Source organism: Tamandua tetradactyla, chromosome 4, assembly GCF_023851605.1.
Source record: "Tamandua tetradactyla isolate mTamTet1 chromosome 4, mTamTet1.pri, whole genome shotgun sequence".
Taxonomy (NCBI): domain Eukaryota; kingdom Metazoa; phylum Chordata; class Mammalia; order Pilosa; family Myrmecophagidae; genus Tamandua; species Tamandua tetradactyla.
In genome coordinates, this window is record NC_135330.1 from 117,354,144 (window position 1) to 117,381,923 (window position 27,780).

At 34.3% G+C, this 27,780-nt stretch overlaps 1 protein-coding gene across 2 annotated transcripts in view; it reads left to right on the forward strand.

Moving 5' to 3' along the window:
• VWA8 (von Willebrand factor A domain containing 8) overlaps positions 1 to 27,780 on the forward strand; it is a 631,595-nt gene that overhangs the window by 137,500 nt on the left and 466,315 nt on the right. For both annotated transcript variants that reach the window (XM_077158362.1, XM_077158361.1), the window contains exon 5: positions 22,428 to 22,595. In XM_077158362.1, the coding sequence (XP_077014477.1) occupies positions 22,428 to 22,595 (168 nt within the window). The remainder of the gene's footprint in view (positions 1 to 22,427; positions 22,596 to 27,780) is intronic.

Consider the following 27,780-nt stretch of genomic DNA (forward strand, 5'->3'; position numbering starts at 1 on the left):
CTAGCTATCAGCAGCTAACAAACTAGAACATCATTTTAGATATATTTTTTTAATTTTTAAATTTTTAAAAAATATGACAAGAAAGAAACACAAACATTCTTAACATATGCTCATTCTGTTCTACATATATAATCAGTAATTCACAGTATCATCACATAGTTGCATATTCATCATCATGATCATTTCTTAGAACATTTGCATCAATTCAGAAAAAGAAATAAAAAGACAACAGAAAAAGAAATAAAACAAAAACAGAAAAAAAATTTATACATACCATACCCCTTATCCCTCCCTTTCATTGATCATTAGCATTTACAACTAAATTTATTTTAACATTTGCTCACCCTAATATTTATTTTTATTCCATATGTTTTACTTGTCTGTTGACGTGGTAGATAAAAGGAGCATCAGACACAAGGTTTTCACAATCACACAGTCACATTGTGAAAGCTGTATCATTATACAGTCATTATCAAGAAACATGGCTACTGGAACACAGCTCTGCATTTTCAGGCAGTTCCCTCCAGCCTCTCCATTACATCTTTACTAACAAGGTGATATCTATCTAATGCAGAAGAATAACCTCCAGGATAACCTCTCTACTCTGTTTGGAATCTCTCAGCCGTTGACACTTTGTCTCATTTCACTCTTCCCCCTTTTGGTTGAGAAGGTTTTCTCAATCTCTTGATGCTGAGTCTCAGCTCATTCTAGGGTTTTTCTCTATCCCTTGATGCTGATTCTCAGCTCATTGTAGGATTTCTGTCCCATGTTGCCAGGAAGGTCCACACCCCTGGGAGTCATGTCCCACGTAGACAGGGGGAGGGTGGTGAGTTTGCTTGTTGTGTTGGCTGGAGAGAGAGGCACATCTGAGCAACAAAAGAGGCTTTCTTGGGGGTGACTCTTAGGCCTAATTTTAAGTAGGCTTGACCCATCATTTGTGGGGTTAAGGTTCATATGAACAAACCCCCAGACTGGGGGCTCAGCCTATAGCTTTGGTTTAGATATTTTTTTAAAAGATCATGATATGTTTTCTTTGTAAATGAGGGCCTTTCCAGGTATGAGCTTGGATTTCTATGTCTGTTTTGTTTACTTTCATTCTTAATTCACTGATATTTGTTCCAAACCTAGTTATCACATACTATCCACGATTAAAAACCTTTTTACTCAGAAGGTTACATTTAGTTTTATAGTAGACTGCTTGGGTTTTTCACTTGACAAGAAAGTGAACAAGTTAACCCCAATGTCTTTTTTCAGACAATTATCTCTGACAAAGGATAGAAGTTAATCTGCAGTATGTGGAGTCATTGACACTGGATTTTGTAGTCTGTCTGTAATAGTAGATAGAGTTAATTGATCATGTTTACTTTAAAAAATTTCATATTAGGTTGGTTTTCTGAAATATGTGGTGGTCTAGTTTGCTCGCTGCCAAAATGCAATATACAAGAAACAGAATGGCTTTTAAAAAGGGGGATTTAATAAATTGCTAGTTTACAGTTCTAAGGCTGAGAAAATGTCACAATTAAAGCAAGTCCATTAAAATGTCCAAATTAAGGCATCCTGGGAAGATACCTTGGTTCAAGGAGGCCGATGAAGTACAAGGTTTCTCTGTCCACTGGAAACGCATGTGTGAACATGGTGAAATCTACTAGCTTCCTCTCCAGGCCTTTTGCTTCAAGAAGCTCCCTGGTGGCATTCTCCTTCTTCATCTCCAAAGCTCTCTGACTGGTGGACTCTGTGGATCTTTTGTCATTCTGTCATGGTTCCACTCTTCTTTCCTCATTCTCTAAAGGAAGGCTCTCCAAAATGTGTCCTCTTTTATAGGATTCCAGTAAACTAATCATGGCCCACACAGCAAGGGTGGAGACATGTCTCCATGTAATCAAGTTTAATACCCACAGCTGACTGAGTCACATCTCCATGGGGATAACCTAATCAACTTTCCAGCCTACATTATTGAATAGGGATTAAGAGAAATGGTTGCTCCCACAAGATTGATTAGGATTAACACATGGCTTTTCTAGGGTACAAAAGTCCTTTCAAACCAGCACATGTAGCATGTTAGGTAACCATAAAATTTAATGCATTTGAAGTTTACCCAAAGATTTATGTACCAATCAGAAAATCTGAGGTACTTGAGTAAATAACAAATATTAAATTTTATAACTTTTTTTAAAGCATAAAGCTCTTGATTTCTTACATTCTGACCCACATAATATAACAGCCTAAGTGGAAATACGGAGATAGAAATATATTAAATGACAGTGAAAGAACGGCTTTGTTTGGTAGAGTATGGTTTCAAAAACATATTTTTGAATGAAATTTATAGCTGATTTGATTGCTGCACTGCAAATAGTGAGGAAGAGAGTGAATTTTTATGTGTTTATTATTTTAAGCACAGATTAAAGCCTTGGCTATTAAGAAATCTCAGAAATTGTTTTAGCTAACTAAATTTATTGAATAGCTTAACATTTTTTGGAAGCATAAAAATAACATAATTAATTGGATGAAACTCTAAATGTTATACTTTCCCTGCCATTCTAAAATCCATATTTCCAAATGACATATATTTTACAGTTTATAAAATATTTAAAGTGATATATAAATTATGGTAGTATTTTATACTTTAATGATTTTTGGCGAATCATACTCACTATGGTACTGCATCAGCTGTTTACTGAGCTGTAGTGCATTGATTCCTTCAAAGCTAACGATTGGGGTGTAGCAGTGTCCTTTCTCTAAAATTACTTCTGGTTATCTTTTGGAGGTTTATTTGATTTTCATATTTTTCTTCTATCTCATTTCCTGGCAGGTAATAGTCCTTACTGTGGTGTCCATTAATCAAATGATAGCAGTCCCTTGCTTGAAGCCATGCAATGACTTCCCATTATACCTGAAATAAAATCCAAAGTTTGTTCTTTAGCATGGGCAGGCACCAGGAATCGAACCTGGGTCTCTGGCATGGCAGACCAGAATTCTGCCACTGAGCCACCATTGCACTGCCCCAAACTTTTTGTTATGGTTTATAGCATCCAACAGAATTCCGTGACCACCTCATCTCCTTTGACTCTTTCCTTTGCTTTTTAGACTCTTAACTACACTGGCCTTCTTTTTCTCTTACATGAGAAAATGCTTTCCAGCCTCAGAGCATTTATACTTGATATTTTCTCCCATATGTTTATATTCTTTCCTCTTCATTATTCAGGTTGCAAATTCTCTGAACATCTTTAGCCAAAGTAGCCATTGTCCTGCCCATTCTCTTTTCACACACGCCACCCTATCATATACACCATGTAATCTTCAGAGCATTTATCACTATCAATTTACATAATCATTTGTTTGTTTCCCTGTTATTGTCTGTCTTTCCCACTAGATGTAGTTGTCTTGCTTATTTCTGGTACTTAAAAACTATCTGGAACATAATTGGCACTTATATTTGTTGGTAGGTTTCTCCTTTGGAAATCTAAACTTGTTAAAATTGTAAGTAAATTAAGAATGAATAGGCTCAGGAGGAGACAAGGCTTTCCTATAGATAATATGTAGATAATATATAGATAATATAGATATGTCATTTGACATTTATTTTTGAGTCATCACAGTGGATAATTCTCATCTGAATTCTAGATAGGTGAGGTCAGCAGTTGATTAGCAGCTAGTCATATGTTTATTAGACTGAAAGACCTTTACATTTGTTTTGCTTAGAAATTCTTTTTATTTATTTACTACTCTTAACCACTGAATTTGATGCCTGAACTCAAGGGAGAAGCAGTGTCTTTATTCACCTATAGGTGATGCCTGTACCCTAGAGGGACCTATGTAAATGGAAGCATACCTGTGGCTGTCTGGTGGATGCTGGGAGAAAGTGGGGTTTTCAGTGTCGACTTTATATGCACATATGACTGACATCCAAGTTAGTACTGATTGGCATTTCATTTGGAAACCTTGGCAAAACTTCTCAGATCCAGACTTGAGGGTCTTGACATTGATTTCTTCATTTGTTCTCATGCAGGACCAAAGATGGTTGATAAAAAAAATAAGAAATTAAAGTAAACTGGTGCTCTTGAAGACCAGAATCAGGTTAATAATAAAATATAGTAGGGAATTTATATTTTCTTTCAAAATAATGTTTATTTTTCCTGATCAGTGTTCATTTTATATAGATATATATTTTTATCTATATATACACATACGTATATACACATATGTGTATATTATATATATTTATATTTAGCAGTTTAACAGATATTTATTGAATGCCTTCTATGTGCTAGGTACTCTCTAGGTACAATGAACAAAAGAAACAAAAATCCCTATATTTATAAAATATAAATAATAGAACTTATATTTTAGTGGGGGAACCAAAATAAACATATTGAAGAAGATAAGTATAATGAGTAAATGCTAAAGACCACAAGGAAGAATATAGTAATTACTTGTTATCTATCCCTTCAAGACCACCAGCATGAATATTTTCTGTATTTTGTTCTGTTTGTCTGTATGCATATCAATTCATCATGTATAACAAATAATTTTTATAAAAATATTCACCATCTACATAAGATTTTAGTCTGCTTTTTAACAAATCTGGTATTTTTATCAGGGGCATCTTTTTGTGACATTATATATTCCTCAAAAATATGATTTATAGTATCTGTACAACGTTTCATGAAAGAGATATCCATTATTTATTTAAAATTTCCTTTTCTCAACATTCCCATACTGTTGTTCATTCAGTTGCTTTCTAAGTTTCACTGTTATAAATAACAGTTTGGTGAATATGATTGTACTTATATCTTGTTGCTGATGAATTTTTTAGATTTGAGTCCTAAAAGTATATATAATTACTAATCTAAACATTTTCAAGAGGCTTGATCTGTATTGCCAGATTGCTTTCCAGAAATGATTTACCAATTCACACCCTTATCAGTGCAATATGAAGGATGCCTCATGGATTCTTACCAATATTGAGTATTTCTATGTATATTCTTTGCAAAATTAATATGCTTAATTTGCATTAATAATGACTAATCAGATTGAATATCTTTTTGTATTTATTGGCTGTTGTTTCTGTAAGATGGCAAGAAATTGAGGGGATGTGGAAAAGAAAGAGGTACTGATAAATAAATGTTTTAGCCTGTTAAGGAAATGTTGAAATTTACATTATGCTTGTCCATGTAAATGTTTGCCATAACTTATCCACATTGATATGAAGATAATTTTAATATTTTCATGCAATTGATTTGCTAGGCAGATTGTAAATTAAGCTTCTTTTTAAAAAAGAAAAAAGTTTTTAAAGAAGAGATGTGAAAATTTACATGCATGATATTGTGACTCTTGTGGAGAAATAAGGGAACTGTTTTGGTTTCCTGGTTGCTAAATTAAATACCATGCAGTGGGGTGGCTGAAACAACAGGAATTTATTCGCACATACTTTTGTGGCTAGAAGAGATCCATTACAAGATGGCATCATGACTGGTATTCTGGGGCTAGCTGCTGGTAATCCTTGATCCTTGGTTTTTCTGTCACATGGCAATGCACATGGCAGCCTCTCCTGGGTTCTCCCTTCTCTTCCAGGTTCCATTGACATTCAGTTTCTGGCTGCTTCCTCTGGCTTTCCTTCTCTCTATAACCTTCCCTATAAGACCTTCAGTAATTGAATTAAGACCCATCTGATTCAGCCAGGCCACACCTTAACTGATGTAACTTCATCAAAAGGTTAAACTGTTTATAGAAGTTCATACCCATAAGAATGGATTAAGTTTAAGAAATGTTTTTTCTGGGGTGCATAGCTCCAACCCACCATACTGACCAGGATATTTTTGCTACCATATTAAAGTAACTTGAGAAAAGTCTAGTTCGTTGATATACTTGCTGATCTTGTAAAAATTCAATTGCTCTCATTTTTTTTCTTCACGTATTTGTTGGCATTTTCATTATTAATTCTTTTTATTGCCATGTGACTCCAAAGAACTGGAAAGGAAGTCTTTTAAGCCAATACACAATTGCGTGCATTCTCTAGTATGAGCCAATACCAATAAATTACTACAATTAAATTACTAACCTACAAATAAATTACACTTAGGTTTTTTGTTTAGCTGAGAGGAAATATTCCTTATCCCCAAGATAATTTGCAGAGTAGAAAGCCAGGATGGGAATGATTTTCTTTAGCTTTTTCTAAGCCAGAAATCCTTTTCATTTTAGAATCTTGTTAAATTGTTTGACGTGATACTGTTAGGTTTCATAGTGTATTATATATATATATATGTTATTAAATATAAAAATATACTTTGAATCATTACATAGCCTTTTTAATGAATTCTTTTCTGTTTTGGGTTATTTTTTATTCATTATTAATAGAAAAAAAATAACATTTTTAAGATACACTACATAAATTTTAAGGATCAAAAGCAACTCAATAAACGAATAGCATAGTGCTATTGATCAGAAAATAAGACTTTCATCTTGTCTAAATGCCTTTTACTTATTTTAGCAATTAGGGAAAAGCTTTTACTTGTAAACTTAATATTATTTGTGGATGCTGAAGCCACTTGTCACATGTATCCCCTATTTTAAATTATAAAGTTGTATTTCAGAATTTCATCCATAAATTAGGTATTTGGAATTTGGAAAGCAGACCCATGTAAAGAGTGGTTAATTCTGGGTTGCACCAGACTCTTTGTAACTAAATTATTGTTAAATATGTCCTAGTTGTCGCTTGGACAGTTGGAGAAGATTTCACTATATCAACTTTGACCTCTGTATTAGTTAGAACTTAGGCCATGTCTCCTTACCATGTTGCCATAGTACTCAGGCCAACTCTTATCTGCTCATATAGTGTTAACTGGTTAAAAATTTATATGATTAAAACAAATCAGGATATGAAAAGAAAACTATTCTTGACACTTAGGTTTTGCTAGGTGCCATATGTAAAACCCTCAAAACATAACCATATTTAATCCTCAAAATTTAAGAGAGAGATGATTTCCCATCTTACAGATAAAGTAAGTAGGGCCATGTTCATATGCCTGATAAATAGCAGATGTAAGATTTGAAACAGGATCTAATTCCAAAACTCAGTCTCTTTCTAACATATTATGCTAATTCCTTAAAAAAGCAAAGATGATGGTGATAATGATGAGGATGGTATTCACAATAATAACAACAGCCAATTATTTTTTAAAGATTTACTGTGTGTTAGATGTTAACTATTTAATTTTCACGCAATTTGTGAGATAAAACTGTAATTAGCCAAGCGTTAGAATGAAATGGAGGTTCATAGAGGTGAAGTGACTAACCTAAGTCAGCCAAAGCAGGTAAGTGGTAAGAGCAGCCAAAAATCAATCTGATTCTATTCTAAAATTTTAAAATAAAGAACTTGAAATATAATTTATTTCAAATTCTTTCATTGTTCTTTGGCTTCATTGGTGATATCACATTTTGAGTAAATTGGAAGCTCTCTGAAATCTATTTTCTTTAAATAATGACTACATTAACAATTTATATGTTTGAGAGCTGAATTTTTTTCTAGCACCATTTTGATTCTTAAATCGTTACATTGTGTAACACTCCTTAAGGATTTTCTCCTTTAGTAAATGAGGACACAGACATCTAGATTAATTGTTTGCCTAAGGTCTTATACCAAATCAGCAAAAAGAAAACTGGAACAGGAACTTACACAGTTTTTGATTTCTAGGTCATGCAGCTGCTTTCGTCTTGAAATCCTTCATGCCCCTGTGTTGGGTTGTTAAAACTGTGGTATTAACATGGTTGGGTTAGAAGGCTCTTGGTGCATTTTTTCTGATTTCTATTTGAGAAAGCAGGTCTCTGGAAGTTCTGTAGCTTGAAGGTCAGGAAAGAATCCTTATGGTTGATCTAATTTCTATTTTGAGAAAATATCACAACTATTTACTCCAAATAAAATATATATGCACTGTTGCCATCGAAAGTTTCAAAAAAAAAATTGTACCACAAATTTTAAATTTTACAGTCTGTATCAAAAACTTTCAAAATATGTAGCCTAAGCCTCTCATGCTGACATTTAAAGTTGTTCCATTCTGTTCTTGTAAGAAGTGTAGGCATAGATAACTATCATCCTTTATATAAAAGTTCTTGAACTTACGTAACAGCATCTTTTAACTGAGTGGATGTATTTTTATTCTATAAATACAAAAAAACTGCTGTGAGCTGGTTTTGTACCAATATGACATAGGAAGCTATTGTTTTCAGCCTTGAAGAACTCAGAATCCTAATAAAGAGGTGAAACATGTGTATGAGAGAACTGGGGAAACTTTAATGTTCTGGTTCCATACTTAAATGTTGAGCTAACAGAAGGTAAAGGAAACATCAGTGCAGATAGGGTAAGACCCTTGAGTTTCTGTTGGATACAAAACTGGTAGTAATTTTTTTTATCTCTGTCTCCAATTAAGTCTGAGATTTATAGTATAGTACTTTTTAATATAATTAGAGTATGTAATAGATTTGCTGTTTTTCCTTATTCAGTCACTTATGATTTTATTTTCTTCTCTATACTAATCAAGGATTGTATGGGTAAAGTTTGACACTACTGATTAAAGTATTTATCAGTTTTTAAATATGTTAAGGAAACCAGGAAGTAAGGGGATACCAAAATAACAATTAGTGTTATTTCTGTGAATTCAGTGTTTTGTATTTTGTTATCAAATAGCCTCTTCCTAAGAGTTTTTTCCTTTTAGCCAATATTTTTATGTAAATTAAAAAATTTTAAGTTTGCATATGTTCTGAGTCTGTAACCATGTCACCAAAAGGCAAGTATGGAAGGAAGTTAAAAATCTTCGGTGTTGCTTTGCTTATCAGTTTTTTCTTTTAATTTTTTTTTCAAAAAATTATACCACCCATAAGTTTGTAACCCTCTTTTTATATTCTTATTGTTTGATCTAACTGTACTATAAAGCATCCATTCTCTTTGGCATTTAGATTATACTGAAAATTGATAATTTTATAATGAATTAGTACAGAAAAAGGTTGGGAGGACTTTTAAAATATTTTATATTTTTAATAAAGATCAGGTAAATCACATAATTAGAGATTTTATTATTGAAAGAGACTTTAAGAAATGGCTTGATTCAGTCTCTACCTCCTGGCAGGGTAAATATCCCCGTCCTAAAGATAGCTGAGGACTAGGTACGTTGAGCTATGGCACTGAATCAGTTTGCTCTTTTAGTAAAAAAGCAGGAAGTTCACCAAGGCTCCCATTGGAGTGGTGGCAATGGGAATGGAAGGCTGGTACTGGATGCCTGAACGGTTTTGGAGGCCACATTTACATTGTATTAATGGATCAAGTGAGGAATAAGAAGAAATTATTCTAGGTGGCTGGGAGGAGCAGTGAAATAAGCATTAGGAACAGGACCTGGTTTAGGCAAGAGGTTGTGATTTGATTTGATGAGGCATGGCTTTTTTTTTTTTTTTTTGAGTATTTATCTGTTTTTTGCTTTCTTTTGTTAATTTAAGAAAACAAACAATATACTTAGAACCACCAAGATAAATGAATATCTTAGTTAGCTTAGCCATAGGCATATTTAAATTAAGTATTCGTGTAATCATTGTAAAACCTGTGTTTGCATGGTAAAGTTTCATAAACCAGTATAAAATTATGGCAGCAAGGAAAGAATCTACAAATTCTGATAGCAAAGTTCTTAAATTCTAAATATTAGATGCTAACTTAGATACCATTTGATCAGCTATAAAACTGTGAATGTTCATAAAATATCAAATACAAAGTTCTTACAAGTATATGCATTGCTATAGTAATGACCTGTGTTACTAAATATTTTCCTGATTTCAGGATAATATGAAGATACAAATATTTTTGCAATTAACATATGAAAATCTTAACCACCTAAAATGGATATCTAAGTTAGCTTATCCATAGGCATATTAAAAACAAAAATCTTAGTAACCACTGTAAAGCCTGTTTGTACAATATGTTTCATAAACCAATTTAAAGTTAAAGCAAGGAAGGAAAAAATCTTTAGATACAGATATCAGAGTTTCTTAAATTTTAAATATTAAACACTATCTTAAATACCATTTAATTAACTATGAAAACTGTCATTCTCAAAATACCAAGTTAAAAGTTATTACAAAAATCAATGTTGTTGTAGTAGTGAGCTACATTATTAAATATTCAAATTTTTGATTTCAGGAATTTATTTTATCTAATATTACTATGGCTGCCTATGGTTTTTTTTTTTTTTTACCATTTTTTTAAAATTAAATATAACATATATATATATACACACACACACCAAGAAAAGAAAGAAAAAAGCAATAATTTTCAAAGCAGCTACGTCCCAGAGTTTGTCACGGGCTACTATGCCCTCATCTCAGATTTTTTTCTTCTAGCTGCTCCAAAACACTGGTAGTTTTATCAGAGTCATAATAATGGTATCATTCAGTAGCTGTCCTTTTTTGTCTGTTTACTCAGCATTATGTCCTCAGGGTTCATCTGTGTTGTCATGTTTCGGGACATCATTTCATCTTAATGCTACATAATATTTCATCATATGTATATACCACATTTTGTTTACCCACTCGTCTGTTGATGGGCACCTGGATTGTTTCCATCTCCTGGCAATTGTGAATACTGCCTCTATTAACATTAGTGTGTAAATGTCTGCTTGTGTCGCTACTCTCAACTCTTCAGGGTATATACCAAGATTTGGTATTACTGAGTCATAGGGTAACTCAGTATTTCGTTTTCTGAGGAAACACCAAACTGACTTCCACACAGTGGCTCAGCTATTTTACATTCCCACAAACAGTGAATAAATGTTCCAATTTCTTTGTGCCCTCTCCAACGTTTATAGTTTCCTGTTCATTTAATAACAGCCATTCCTATAGGTGTGAGGTGATATCTTTTGTCATCTTAATTTGCCTTTCCCTTACAGCCAGTGAAAGATGAGCAGCTCTTCATGTGCTTTTTAGCCAACTGTATTTGCTCTTTAGAAAAGTGCCTATTCATTTCCTCTGCCCATTTTATAATTGGGTTGTTTGTTCTTTTGTTGTTAAGCTATGTAATTTCTTTTATGTACACAGGATATCAAGCCTTTATCTGAAATGTGGTTTCCAAATATTTTCTGCCATTGAGTTAGCTAACTCTTCACCTTTTAAACAAAGTCCTTTGAGGCACAGAAGCTCTTGATCTTAAGGAGTTCCCATTTGTCTGTTTTTTTCCTTCACAGCTTGGGCTTTAGGTGTAAAGTTTAAGAAGCTACCTCCTGTTACCAGATCTTGAATATGTTTACCTACATTTTCTTATGTTGAACCACCCCTGCATTCCTGGTATGAATCCCACTTGATCATGATGTATAATTCTTTTAATGTGGCATTGGATACGATTTGCTAGTATTTTGTTAAGAACTTTCTTATCTGTGCTCATTGGGGAAATTGGTCTATAGTTTTCTTTCCTTGTATCTTCTTTATCTGATTTTGGTATTAGAGTGGTGTTAGCTTCATAAAATGAGTTAGGTAGCGTTCCTTTCTCTTCAATTTTTTGGAAGCATTTGAGCAGAACTGGTGTTAGTTCTTTATGAAATGTTTGATAAAATTTTCCTGTGCAGCCATGTTGGCTTTTTTTTGTGGGAAGATTTTTGATGACTAATTGGATCTCTTTACTTGTAATTGGTTTGTTGATATCTTCTATTTCATCTTGAGTCAGTATAGGTAATTTGTGCATTTCATCTAAGTTGTCTAGTTTGTTGGCATGTAGTTCTTCATGATATTCTCTTAAGATTTTAAAATTTCTTCATGATATGTGATGACACCCCCCCCCCCCCCGCCATTCCTGATTTTGTTTATTTGTGTTCTCTCTCTGTTTTTCTTTGTTAGTCTAGCTAGGGGAGCATCAATTTTGTTGATTTTCTCAAAGAACCAACTTGTAGTTTTGTGGATTCTTTCTATTGTTTTAATGTTCTCCAGTTTGTTTATTTCTGCTTTGGTCTTTATTATTTCTCTTCTTTTACTTGCTTTGGAATTAGTTTCCTGTTCTTTCTCTAAATTCTCCAGATGAGCAGTTAAATCCTCAAGTTTTGCTTGTTCTTGTTTTTTTTTTTAGGGCAATAAATTTCCCTCTCAGCACTGCCTTTGTTACATCCCATAAGTGTTGATACGTTTTATTCTTATTATCATTTGTCTCTAGATATTTACTGATTTGTCTAGCAATTTCTTCCTTGACCCACTGATTATTTAAGAGTGTGTTTAATCTCCATGTATTTGTGAAAGCTCTGGTTCTTTGGTGATTATTGATTTCCAACCTTATTCTGTTGTGATCAGAGAAAGTGCTTTGAATAATTTCAATCTTAATTAAATTTATAGAGACTCAGTTTATGTCCTAGTATATGATCTATTGTGGAAAACATTCCATGTACACTAGAGAAGAATGTATATCCTGGTGTTTTGGGATGTAAAGATCTGTGTATGTCTGTTAGATCTAATTCATTTATCCTATTGTTTAGGTTCTGTATTTCCGTGTTGATCCTCTGTTTGTTCTATTTATAGCAGAATGTTCTATTTATAGCGATTTTAATCTGTCCCTCAATTTTAAAGGATAACTTAGTTGGGTAACGAATTCTTGATTGAAAGCCTTTCTCATTCAGGATCTTAAAAATATTGTATCACTCCCTTCTTGCATCCATGGTGCCTATTGAGTATTCTGAAGTCAGTCTTATGTGTTTTCCCTTGCATGTAGTAGATTGATTTTCTTGTATTGCTGTCAGGACTTTCTGTTTCTCTTCCATACCTGACAATCTGATTAGTAAATGTCTCGGAGTAGGCCTGCTCAGATTTATTTATTTGAGTTCACTAGGCCTCTTTGATTTGCATATTCATGTATTTTATAAGGGTTGGAAATTTTTCTCTGATTATATCTTCAACTGACTTTCCCAGCCCTTTACCATTCTCTTCCCGGTCTGGGACACCAGTAATTCTTATATTTGCTTTCCTCTTGTTGTCCATCATTTCCCTAAGATTCAGCTGCTTTTTTTTTTTTTTCCCATTTTTCTTACCATTTGTTCTTTTGTGCACTCTAGTTCTGTTGTTCTATCTTCTCGCTCACTTATTCTTACTTCTGCTTCCTTGAATCTGCTATCATCTCTCCAGTATATTTTTAATTTGGTCTATTGTATCTTTCATTTATGTGAGATATGTGATTTTTCTATTTAACCTCCTGAATTATTATTTATGCTCTTCTAGTGTTTTCCTGATATCCTTTATTTCTTTATAACTATCCTTGAGTAATTGCTCCATGTTCTGTGTCCCCTCTGGAATTTTGATTTGGACATTTGGCTGGGCCATTTCTGTTTGGATCTTCATGTACTTTGAGTTTTTCCATTGTGTTTGGGGCATTTCATTATCTGGATATAGTTATTTTGTTAGTTGATTTCTTCACTCGTCTAACATTTTGTATTTACTTAGTTTTTGCTGAATGATTCCTTTTGCACTTTGTCATTTATCCTTTACCAAATCAAGGTCTGGATCTCATGTAGAGGATACAATTCTCTTAAAGGTCTATTAGAAGGTAGGCTGGGGTACACAGTTTCTCCAGTGGCAGAATGGCTGCTCACCAAGCAGTAAACCCATGCTTGATTCCCAGCCAGGTCTGGCCAGCAGATGTGCTTGAGTATCCTCCTCTTTCAGCCTTGCCCCTCCTGGCCGAAGCTACTCCAGGTCTGTATGCTTGAGAGGGGGGCTGTTCTGCCAGGGCTAGCTGGCCAGCGATCTTTATTGGGGGGACTGGGGAGCTGACCAGTGCCTGGGGGATTAGCTAATTAGCTGACCTGCAGTACTGGTGGGCCTGCCAGACACTTCGGCTGCGGGATGGCTATTCCTGTACCCAGCTGGGTGATCATTCCTTGGTCCTGAGGCCCAGTCTCATGGTGGACTATTGGCCCACCTTGGCATGTTGGGTTTTAATGTGCCTACTTTATCTCGAAAGAGTGGGTTGGGAACTCAAGAGAAAGGTTAGGCCACACAGTATGTTCCTCGAGTGATGAAATAAAGAAAATGAAAAAGTCTTTCTATTATTGTTGTTATTGTAGTTTTAATGTTCCAGTGTAGGACACAGCACTTGCCATGTAAGAGATACTCAGTGAATGAATGAACATGTAGGGGAGTTTAGATCTTTTCCAATGAAATAACAAAAGGAAGAAAAAAGGTTAAGGAAAGGACAGAACCTTAGAAATTGCTTGCTTTTTAGAAGGTAGGTAGAGGAAGTACCAGGGAAAGGCAGGATAAACCAGCATAGTAATGTCCACAGAAGATAAAGCATAAGAGACAGTCAAGAGAAGACCGTCAAAGAGAATGAAAATGTGAAGATCAAGAAAAAGCCGGATTTTTGTCATTTCAATTTTTGGCACATTTGAGTGAGCAGTTACAGTAAAATCAGGATAATGGAAACTAGGTTAGAGTCAGTATGTATGTAGACTGTTTTTTTCAAGAGGCTTGAAGGTAAAGGAAAGGATAAAGAGAATATTGGCTTTCTTAAGATAAAAATGTGTGTAGAAAAAGAGAAATATGAAAATGCAAGTAAGAGATGGTAGAAGATTTTGGAGGAAGTGGGGGTTACCACTAAGCTCAAAGTAGAAGGGCTAGTCTTGGTGGGGTGAATGTACAAACTGAGCAGAGTCATGTGAGTGGAGTTGAAGGAGATGTTGGAATCTTAGCTTAGCAATAACTTTTACAAAAAATGAAAAATTAATTTCTAAACAGTAGTGAGGGCTCACCTGAGCTTGAAGAATGCGAATTTGTAGTGGCTTCTCCTCCATTTTATCACAGGTTTAATCCAGATTGGAATCAAGCTGATGAAAGAAGTTAATATCCCAGTTTTAAGAAGATTGTCCTCCCCAACTCATCCCCAGGGGTTATGGATTAAGCACTCTTTACAACTCTTCTCAAAAGCAAAAGTATATTTCTTAGGGGGTGTAGTGATCAGATAAGAAGGGGTATTTTTCTCTTCTTTTTCTCCTTCTCCTCAGTTCTAGAGAGGAAGTTAGAGCTTTTTCAGGAAAGGATATATTGTGGACTTTTGTTTTTACAGATAAGTAAAGATAGAGCTGTTTCATTATTTGTTGTAGCTGTGCATGTCATACAGATATATATATGATAGTCATCAAAGCACTGTGAAGAAGCCAAAAGCTAATCTGTTAAGTACTGGCAAAATAAAATATGGCAAATATATAATTATACACTTATCTAATTATTTTCTTATGATAAATTCTTTGAAATAGAATTTCTGGGTTAACAGACATAGCCATTTAAAGTTTTGATGAATTTTGTCAAATTAATTCTCTCCATGGTTGTGCCATTTTACACTCATACCAACCATGAGTGAGAGTACCTATTTCTTCTTAACCTTACCAACGTTGGGTATTATCATTCTTTTTACTCCTTACTAATTTGAAAATCTAAAACCATCTTGTTTTTTTTTTTAACATGGGCATGCACCTGGAGTCGAACCCAGAAAAAACTATCTTGTTTTACCTTATAGTTTTCATAACCTTGTTGTTACATTTATTTTATTATGGTACTCATTTGCATTTTTAGATAGATTGTGTTTTGGTTTTCTAAAGCTGCTGGAATGCAATATAGCAGAAATGGGTTGACTTTTTCAATGGAGATTTATTGGGTTATAAATTTACAGGTCTCAGTCCATGAAAATGTCCAGATTTAGGCATCAAAGGGAAGATACCTTCTCTGAGGAAAGGCTATTAGCCTCTGGGTTTCCTCTGTCACATGGGAAGACACATGGTGACATCTGCTAATCCTTCTCTCCTGGGTTCTGGTTTCAGTGGCTTTTTCCAAACGTCTCTAGGTGTTTTTTCTCTCAGCTTTCTCTGGGCTCTCTGAATTTTATCTGTCTTTTAACCTCTCATAAAAGACTTCAGCAAGGGGTTTAAGACCCACCTTGATCAGGCTGGATCACATCGCCATAGAAACAACTTAATCAAAAGGTCCCACCCAACAATAGGTCTGCCCCCCCAGTTATGGATTAGAAGAACATGGTCTTTTGTGGGGTACATAACAGCTCTAAACCAGCATAGAGTGTTATTCATTCGTTTTCTTAATAATCTGTAAAAATTCATTTTATATTAAGAATATTTATGTAGCCTTTATTATATATGCAGCAAATATTTCTTCCAATTTTTCTTCTGCCTTCAATTTTATGATGTTTTTGCCATATGGAAATATTTGAATGTAATCGTATCTATCGATCTTTTCCTTAATGGTATCTGCCTTTGTAGTAATTATTAGGAAGATTTTCTCTACTTCAAGATTATAAAAATGTCATATTTTCATCTAGTAATTACATGATATTTTTAATAATAATTAATTAATTTAATAATAATTTAAAAAATCCATTTGATTTCTTTCCCAAATTTCTAGAACACTATTCATCGTTTTCCCACTGATTTGAAATGCAACTTTTCTCATATAATTAAATTATTTAAACATTTTCATTAAATTTTTTTTTTTTTTTTTTTTTTTTTTTTAAAGGAAAGACAGAGAGAAGGAAGGAAGGATAGAAGGAAGGAAGGAAGGAAGAAAGGGAAACATCTTTAAACATTTTCTTGTTTTATTGTATTTTGTTTTTCCGTTTTTTGTTACATGGGCTGGGGCCGGGAATCGAACCGAGGTCCTCCGGCATAGCAGGCAAGCACTTTGCCCGCTGAGCCACCGCGGCCCGCCCTAAATTGTTTTTTATATAGGAGAGTAATACATGTGATCATGGCAAAAAAAAATTCAAACAGTACAGCAGGGTTTAATGTGAAAAGAAGTCTCTTTGATTCCTTACTCCCGTTCCCCAGAGTTCCTAGATGTACTATAGTATATCTTTTAATTCTATTTCATTGATTTGCCTTTCTATTTATCTATTGTTTTAATTAAAGTTTCCCCTTATTGCTGGCAGTGTTTCTAATGGATTATTAAGGAAAAGTTAGAGACATATAGAAACTACTGTCTTGCTTGGCTGGCAGATTAAGAAGAAACTCACAGAAAGTGAAAATAAGCAGTAAGATGAGGAAAACTAACAATTTATGGGTGGAGTAGTTTAAAATGGGGACTGTTCAACAGTTCAGATACTACTGAAATGTCAAGAAAGTTAGTAACTGAGAAATGTCCGTTGGATTTAGCTAAAAAGAAGTCATTGGTGACCTTGATTAGAACAATTGGGAAGTGGATGTGAGGTGAGGAGTTACAAAATGATTCAGATAATTCTTTCAAGGAAAAAGTATTGTGAAACAGTAGAAGAAAGAAATAAAACTGAAGAGGATCAGGTAACTGAGCAGGCAGTGTGGATGACAGCAATTTTTATGATACAAAGACTTGAGTACATTCAAATCCTATGATTAGGAGGCAGAAGAGAGGTACATAATAGGGAATATGTGATTATTGAAATAAAGCTGTAGGAATTGCTATTTCATGATATGTTTTTCATTAGAGTGATATTAGAGATAGTTTAATCTACTGAGTGGATAATTGGTAAGGCATATAGTTCTTCCATTTATGCTTTTTAATTTAATCCTCAATGACAGTCCTCTGAGGTACACAGTATTTTACCCCAACTTTGCAATTGAGACGAGTTTATTCAGCTTGAAAATGGCAGAGCTAAAATTTCAAGTCCTTAGACGGCAAGTCAAATATTATCATGGTTACTCCTATCAGATAACTATATTTGTAAGAATTATATGTAAAAAAGTTAAAGCAAACAGACTTAGGTTGGCCTTAATGATGCCTTTTTTTTATAAGGAACATATAAGAGCTTAATACTTTAATTTGGGAACATATAGGCTTATACTGAAAAAAGGTTTGACTAAGTTAAGTCTAGTTCTTGTTAAATGGAAGATACCTGAATTAAAACATCTGGCTAAAGCTAGCTTCCTAAATAATGTATTCCATTGATCACTTGTAGAGTTATGTAGAAACCTCTCCAAATTCAATCCACCCATATTTTGGCACAGGTAAGTTTTATCGACTGAGGTTTATTTATTTATATTTTACTATGCTGCATAATAAACTTTTTTTTTGTATAAGAAACTCCTAAGTCAACCCAAACTCTGAAAGTTAAATTTCTCATAATGTTCTGCATTTTGATCATACCAGTTTCTAATCTCTTCTCATTCCTCTTATGTGAAGCACCCTTTCCATTTTCTAGTTGACAAAGTCATTTTTCTTCCTTTAGTTCCTTTCTGGGGCTTGCTTGCTCTGAAAAACCTCTTTCAGAATAATTTTTGCCTAGCTTATATTTGAATATTTTGCAAAGAAATTAATTATTGAATCCTCATATATAGGAGATGTAGATTAATTTTTGTCAACTACTGATTTACTTTTTATGGCACAATAGTGTATTCTTGAATGAAAAAGGGCTGGTGGTTGTATGACTCCAAAAAGTTTAGCTTTGAGGTAGAGGTTTTTTTCTCCTAACTTTTTATTTTGAAAATTTTTACATAAAAGTTGCAAAAATAGTAAACAAAATTTCTGTATACCTTTCAATCATTTTTTTCTGAGGTTAACATCTTATATAACTGCAGTACAATTATCCAAATCAGGCAATTAGCCATGATGCAATACTATAAACTAAGCAGAAACCTTATTCAAAATTTGCCAAGTGTCCCTTTAATATTCCATTTTCTCATTCAGGATCCAATCCAGGATTCCACATGGTATTTAAGTTGCCGTGGCTCCTTAGTCTTCTCTCATTTGAATAGTTACCCAGTCTTATTTGTCTTTCATAACCCTGGCGTTTTCTAAAGTATTGGCAAAATATTTTGTAGATTGGTGTTCAATTTGGGTTTATCTGATATTTTCTAATGATTTGAATGATATTGTGCATTTTTAGCAAAAATTCCGTAGAAGTGATGTTGTGCCCTTCTTAGGTCATTTTGGGAGATAACATGGAATCAATACATCACTTTACTGAGTTAACTTTGGTTGCTTGGTGGTATCTGCTAGGTTTCTTCAATGCTATAGTATTATTTTTCCCTTTGAAGGCAATAACTTATAGAAATATATTTCGAATCTATGCAGATATCTTCTTTATCATCATAGTTTCACCCACTAATTTTAGCATTTATTCATTTCTCTTGCTTGCAACATTTACTACTGTGGTGTTTGCCAAATGGTGATTTGTCTATTTCCATCATTCTTTAATAGTAGAGCTTCTTAATTTGGGGTCCCCACTGTATACATATACCTGTATGCATTTTACTCTGGAGAAGAGGTGCAGTATTTATCATATCTTCAAGAGATCTGTAGATGATATTATCTTTTTCCCTTCGTCACTACTTTCTCTCCTTTATTGTCACAACAGCCCCATTTGAGTAGATTAAGGGATCCTTTGTGTATTTGGATTCTGCTTCTGTTCTCTATCTTTAACTTATTATGAATTCCTATGAAAAACATTTCATTCATAATTGACCAAAGTATATCTGAGGTGAATAAAAGCATATCTGTTGTGTTTTCCTACATTGTGAAGACTTTGCCTTCCTTGGCCCACAGTTGGGAAACCACTAAATTTGATCTGCATATCTAGATTTTTCTTAAATATATATTTTCATTTTTATGATGTTTTAAAAAGTCAAATGCAGTATTTAGTCTATCTTATTCAAAGTTTCATAAAAATGTTAGCTTCTTAATAATTTTGCCACAGCTTGTAACTTAGTTTCTTTTTATTGTGAGCTGTGCTTTCTTAGAATAGATTTCTGTGAAAGAAAGCTTAATTGACATTTTAAGCTGAGCTCTGTTATCTGAGACATGAATTTTTATAAGATGTAGTTTATATTTTCAGTTTTTAATGGTTTCTGTAGAAACCATTTCTATGGCTTTTTTCTTACCATAGCCAGCAAAAACGAGATCTTTCTTTAGCAGCTACTAAGTCATTTCTATGATGAATTCTTTTCTATAAAGCTACAACAGGACTGTCAGTTTGATAAAAGAAAATACAATTGTATGCAGTAATGATAGATTTGAAAGATTTCTCATGAATCTTATTTTTAAATGAGATGATTTTCTTGGACCTAATGTGGTTTTCATAAAATTTTATCATTTTACAATTGTTCATAGACACCTGAAATAAATTGAGCTTCACAATACAGTGTAAAATTCCACACTTTATTGAAAGTAGATAGTATGCAAGCTTGATTAAGAAGTTCCTTTTTGTAGTTCCACACATGGATAGAGAGAGTTTTCTCCCCACCTTCAGATGGTCAGATTTTTTTGGTGTTTATTACTGTAGGGAAAATTAAATGTTAAACAGCAAATCAGTATGAGCAGAGACAGGGATTTTCTAACCAAACTTTGTGGTATGTATATATGATGGGGGAACTTCACAACTGCTGTTGCAAAAATACCGTGTGATTATGATGATAAATGCACAGCTATATGATGATATTGTGAACTATGGATGTGCACTTTGGATTGTGCACTTTGGATGATTACATGGTATGTGAATGTATAATACGTACCAATAAGAATAAATAATTTTTTTAAAAGTTTAACCACTTGGAAATTTTGGACCACTCTCTTTAACTCTGGTGTCAAAGAGAAGCTCAAAACTGAAATGATAGATTATTTAGAAAGTACTGAGAATGGTTCCATATTAACAATAAACTTAAGATAAGTGGTTTATCTTATGTTGTGGGTTTTCTTTTTTATTTTTATTTCTTTTCTGAAGTAATGAAAATGATCTAAAAATTGATCATAGGGTTGTATGCACAACCATGTGCTGATACTGTGAGCCAGTGATTATATACTTCATGTGACTTGCATGTGTATAAATATATCTCAAAAAAACTTTATTAAAAATAAAACATGTAAGACAAAAATGTCAGAAGATGGTGTTGGAGAGGTAGGTGGGTGCCTTACTGTGACAGTTTTATATGCCTAACTAAGGAGCTTGGGAAATTCTTTAGGTCACAGTTGGGCTTGAAAGAAGAATGACATGTTCCAATTGGTGGTGTCAGTAGATCACTCTGGAGGTTGGGTAAAACTTGAGGGGTTAAAAAAGGAGGTTGTAAGATCAAGTAGGGAGTGGGAGATATGGAGGACCTGAAGTAGGGAGTGGTAGAAAGGAATAAGTTCAAGAAATATTTAGGAGGCTGAATCATCAGGCCATGGTGAAAAATTTAATGTAGGAGATTAGATAGGAATCAGGGTTATGGTACAGATGAATGGGTCTTCCACCTTAAATAGGAAGTATGAGAGGAGGAGGGGTTTTCAGGAAAAAATACAATGTTATCAGTGTTGTACAGAGGGAGCCTGGTGCACTTCAGTAGTTGTGTTGGGAATATCTACTTGTTGGGACTATTGATTGTGAATCTTGGGGAAATTCAAGTTTAGAGAATCATTTAGCATAAAGTAGATGATTGGAACTATGTGATTGAGTAAGTTTACTCTGGAAGACTTTATAGAGTAAGAAGAACTGTAGGTTAAGGATGCAATTCTGGGAATTACCAATATTTAAGGGTTAGGCAAAAGAGGAGAAACAGTTTCTCTAAGATTATGTAGTATTAGGTAGAGCAAGGAATGTGAATTATAAGAAGGGAGCTATAAAGCAAATTTAGCAACATTACTCCTTTGCCTATTGTTGAATGCAGCAGGAGAAAAGTCATGAGGTTTTTTTTTTTTTAGCAAATTTTCAAGGATTTTGACTGAAAAGCAGTTTTTTTCCCTATTTTGTTCAAGCCCTGTCAATTAAATATAAATTTTTTTCAAATCTTTAGCATTTTTTTTTTTTTTTTTGTATTATAGTTTCTCTATCTCTTACTATTTTGGGGCCTATTTTATTTCCCATTTTTCTCCATTTCTAACTTTTTAAAACTTTATTTGGAAGACTTATAAGATTCTTTTATAGTCCATCTGCTCTAGGCCAATGTGAAACCTTACCTTTTTTTCTGTTTTGATAAGTACCTAATGTTGTCAGCATCAGACATCATACGAAATCCCAGTTCATTTTAATGATGGATTTGTTTATGGTTCTTACAGTCTCCAAACACTCTCGCCTAGCTTATTTGATCCTCACAAAAAGTTTGTGGGATAAGTATTGTGTATTCTTATTTTCATTTTTCTTTTCTCATTAAGGAACCATTTCCTTGTTGCTTTATGTTATTCATTTAAAGATAGCTGTTTTCTCTTCCATCAGATACACAATCTAAAATTTTAGTGTTGAAAAGAAGCTTAAAGATGATGTCTTTCAGTTTTTTCATTTAATAAATAAACAGGCCTAATGATGTACAATAACTTGCCTAACATTATGTAGGCAGAACCGAGATCTGGAGCACAACTTTCCTTATTCCCAGTCTCTATTATAAGAACTTCAAATTTAATTTGCATTGTAAGTAAAATTGGGACATGCTATGCTATCACTGATATTCTTGTTTTGCTTTTATTTTACTTGGAGATAGTGTGCAGTTCGTGCAGCCACAGAGGGCAGAACTCTTATTTTGGAAGGTTTGGAAAAGGCGGAGAGAAATGTCCTGCCTGTTTTGAACAATTTGCTGGAAAACAGGGAGATGCAGCTTGAAGATGGACGCTTCTTGATGTCTGCTGAACGTTATGACAAACTTCTACAAGTAAGAAAAAAATTCTACTACTTTGTCTCTGCTCTTGAGCTGCAGATAGTGCCGTTGTTTTGTATAAGATATGGTTCTATCAGAGTAAGACCAGATGTTCAGGTCGCCTTTCTTTGGCAAATTGTTGAAGCAAAGTTATGAGTTTGCAGTTCTAAAAGTCTCAATCTTCTGTTTTTGGATTGTTAGGTCTTCCAGATTTTTACTACTTTTTATTGCTAGTCTAAGAACATTTTTTTTTCCTTTTTTGTTCCTCCTTTTTTTCTCTCTCTTCCCTACTTTCCTATGTTTCTTCTTCCCTTTTTCAACAACTGTTTATTAAAAGCATGATGACTGCTAGACAGTGCTGGGCATTGGGGATACAAAACTGAATAGAGCCCAGTTTTGGCCTCATGAAGCCCAGGGAGTGGTCGGCATTGACAGAAATAGAATGGATACAATATATAAACGCTGCCTGGATGGTCCAGGCCATCGTCACCCTCATGCCTGGGTTGTTATAAGAGCATCCTAACTGGACTTCCTGCTTCATCGTCGTTCCACAGTCTGTTCTCAACATAGCATTCTGTGTTTTAAAACATGCGATATATCTGGTCATTTCTCTATTCTTCCTTCTCTCCTGGCTTCCTGTTTCACTCAGTGTCAAAACCAAAGTCTGGACAATGGAATACAGAGTCCTAGATGAGCTGGGCCCTTACTACCTCGTTGGTCCAATCTCTGTCTTTATAGTGCTTCTATCCTCCTACTTTTTATTCCTTGCCAGCTGCTAATATTCTCTTTCCTGACCTTAATTATGCTATGTAGGCATTTTCCTACCTTTTAGCCTTTGCACAGGGTATTCCTTCTTCCCAGAATGCTTTTCTCATAGATATCTGAATGGCACAACCTTCATTGCCTTCGTGTCTTCACTCAAATATAGTATCAATGAAGTCAACCTTGATCTACCTGTTTAAAATTGCAATCTTCTATCTACCCTTACACTGTTCTTCTTTTTTTCCCCCACATGTTCTTCTAATATACAACATAATTTATTTATTATGTTTCTAATTCATTGTCTTTCTCACCCTACTAAAATATGTTTCACAAGTGATTTTTGCTCAAGCCCTTAGAACAGTACCTGGCACATGGCAGATACTCATTATCTCTTTGTTGCCTGAATGAATAAGAGTGATAAAATATTTAAAAGCTGTGATATGTATAATGTATAAAGAGGACAATAGAAAGGGAATATGGAGATCTTCAAAGACTTTGGGGAAAGGTTCATGTAACATCAAGAGGACAAGAAGATAGCTAATCTTTTTTTCATTTAGCTTGTGCTTCACCCACACTGGAGCTCTCTTTGCCTATTGCCCTTCAGTGACTGGTCTGTCTCTAAATTCTGAGACTGAGGGTCTCACACCTGTCCTATAGAATACATATGTGCTAATTTTATTTCCCCAAGTTAGTGGCAGATTGCCCTGGAGCAGGATCTGAAGCTTCTTGATCCTGCTCCCACGATGTTAGTACAAGCTCAGGACACACTATGCACTAAATAATAAATGTTTGGCACTAGAGTATTTTATAGAACTGATGCCTTGTGGCTCATAAGACCTGAAATTTCTCTTTCTGATTCCCACTGTGCAAGTTTGTTTTCTCTGTAACCCATCTTGCAACCTCTTTAGCCATCTGCTTCTTTATTGTTTATGGGAGTTCCTATGTAGTATGTTTATTGTGCAAAGTAATATCATATCATTCTAATATCACTAGGAAATAACTGAGGATTTAATCAATAAAAAAGTTAAATTCATTTGTTGATATTTTATAGTTAACTTACCAAAATGAAAGATGTTTTTAATTTTGATTTTAGAAATAGGTGGATATTATGCCGAATGTTTTTATCTTTAGATACTTATAGTTGCAAAATAGTTCTTTGCTGCTAAAGGCTATATTAGTTATTCACCATTTTTAGTAGAGGATTTGTAAAAAAATGCTCAGACTATGGAATCATATATATATTTTAAGTATTGGAGTTACTTCATTCTTTATGCTTGCAGTAAATTCTGTGCAAAGTTACTGAACATAGTCCTTTGGATAAGAATCAGGGTATGGGGTCAGAGGTTTTTAGTGTACAGTGAGTGCTTACTATATTAAGTGAGGAGGTTCTACCACACTGTCTTTTCCCAAAATAAATATCAATATATAAGTAAATGTATTAGTTTGTTAAGTTGCTGGAATGTAATATACCAGAAATGGAATGGCTTTTAAAAAGGGAGCTTATACAGTTCTGGTGCTGAGAAAATGTCCAAACTTAGGCATCCAAGGAAAGATACCTTGTCTCAAGAAAGGCTGATGCTGCCCAGAACACCTCTGTCAGCTGGGAAAGCATGTGGCTGGCATCTGCTGGTCCCTTGAACCTGAGCTCCGTTGCTTTCAGCCTCTGTTTCCTGTGGTGGTTCTTCACTTGGTATCTGTGGACCTTCACTTAGCTCATCTGGGATACAATTCTGGATTCTGGCTTGCTTAGTTCCTCATGGGAGGACATATGGTGATATCTGCTGGGCCTTGCATCTCCAAATGTCTGGGTCTCCCTGTCAGCTCTGAAGCAACTGTTCTCCAAGTGTTTGCAACTGCTCTGAGCTTTCTCCAAAGTGTTTCCAGTAAACTAATCAAGACCCACCCGAATGGGTGGAGTCACATCTCCATCTAACCAAAAATCCATACTTAGAGTTGGACATGCCACATCTTTGTGGACATAATCTCATCAAAGGCCACACACAGCTGGAAACATCACTTCTCGTGGAGGTAATCTAATCGGAAGGTTGCCATTCTGTGGTATTGATTCAGGTTTAAAGGACATGGCTTTTCTGGGGTGCACAATGCTTTCAAACTGGCAAGGTAAATAATTTTTATTGGTAAATGTGGTGATGTGTTTACCTTTTATTTATTACCTGAAAATCACAAACAATTGAGAAAAAGAAGTTCAAGGTACATGAAATTGAAATATATGAAACTACACTATTTTCACTAGATATAGCTAAATGTAGATATTACTACATGATGTTCTAATTAGGGCCAAATTCACAATTATCAAAATTTTATCAGTGGCCAGACAGAGACTTTCTGGGGTCCCCAAGTTTATATAGTGGGTAATGTTCCTTGATTTTGCTTCTACAGCATATCTTAACCTTTTTTTTCCCCCTAATGTTTTGATTGCTGGTAGGCATAACTTCCACTTGCCCATAGAGATTAAGTATGCAAAAAATTGAAAAAGACAGTCTCAGAAAGTATTATTCTGCCTCATGACATGGTACACTACCTTTTGTACTGTGGTGTAAAGGAAGTAACTTGGGCATTAGAACTGGAAGACCTAGTGGGATTACTTCCTGGGTGGGCTGACTCGGTAATCTTCCTGACTCTTGATCCTCGCTTTTCTTCCATATTGTTTCAGTTTTCTCTTGGACACAAAATTTACTTAATCAATATCCCCATAATTGGATAATTAAATTGTTTCTAAATGTTTATGACAGATAATTATATGATGAACTTTTTGGGTGTGAATTCTATTCTGTATTTAGCGTTTTGTCCTTAGGATAGATTCCCAGAAGTTTGGGGCTCTTGTCACAAATTGCTTCATAAGTGCAAGTCAGTATCTTAGCACATTTATAAACCCAGTTGAAATAAAAAGAAGCTTGTGTTTTTCTTTCTTTTTAAGTTGTTTTATTCATACACCATACAGTTCATCCAAAGTGTACAGTCAGCGGCTCTCAGTGTAATCACAGAGGTGCTCATTCATCATTGCAGTCAATCTGAGAACATCCTCACTGCACCAAAAAGAAAAACCCCACATCTCTTATACTTCTCTTACCGGGACTAAGCATTGGCATAGCACCTTTGTTACAAATGATGTGAGAATATTACTGTGTTACTGTTAAGTATAATCTATAGTTTATGTTAGTTGTATTTTTCCTATATGCCACCCTGTTAGTAACACTTTATAGTAGTGACATATATGTGTTCTAACTCATGTAAGAACATTCCTGTATTTGTACAACTAGCAACAGTCATCGTTCACATTATGTTATTTAGTCCCATGTTTTATTTCCTTGTAGTGACATACATGACTCTAAACTTCCCCTTTCAACCATAATTACACCCATAATTCAGTCCTATTAATTTCACTTATAGTAATGTGCTATCATCACCTCTATCATTTCCAAACATGTACATCAACCTCATTAAAAATTCTATAAAAATTAAGTATCAACTCCCTATTCTGTACACTCATTCTATCTCCTGGCAACCTATACTCTGATTTCTTTTTTTTTTTTTTAATTTTATTTTTTTAAATACCAAAAAACACCTAACAAATGCAAACATTCCTATTTTGATCATTCTGTTCTACATATATAATCAGTAATTCACAATATCATCACATAGTTGCATTTCATCATCATGATCATTTCTTGGAACATTTGCATCTATTCAGAAAAAGAAATAAAACAAAAACAGAAAAAAAATTTGTACATACCATACCCCTTACCCTTCCCTTTCATTGATCACTAGCATTTCAATCTACTAAATTTATTTTAACATTTGTTCCCCCTAATATTTATTTTTATTCCATATGTTCTACTCTTCTGTTGACAAGGTAGATAAAAGGAGTGTTAGACACAAGGTTTTCACAATCACACTGTCACATTGTGAAAGCTATATCATTATACAATCATCTTCAAGAAACATAGCTACTGGAACACAGCCCTACATTTTCAGGCAGTTCCCTCCAGCCTCTCCATTACATCTTTACTAACAAGGTCATATCTACTTAATGTGTAAGAATAACCTCCAGGATAACCTCTAGACTCTGTTTGGAATCTCTCAGCCATTGACACTTTGTCTCATTTCACTCTTCCCCCTTTTGGTTGAGAAGGTTTTCTCAATCCCTTGATGCTGAGTCTCAGCTCATTCTAGGGATTTTCTCAATCCCTTGATGCTGAGTCTCAGCTCATTCTAGGATTTCTGTCCCACATTGTCAGGAAGGTCCACACCCCTGGGAGTCATGTCCCTAATTTTAAGTAAGCTTGACCTATCCTTTGTGGGGTTAAGTTTCATATGAACAAACCCCAAGACTGGGGGCTCAGCCTATAACTTTGGTTGACCACACTGCTTGTGAGCATATCAAGAGTTCAAGTTGGGGAAGTTGAATTTTCCCCCG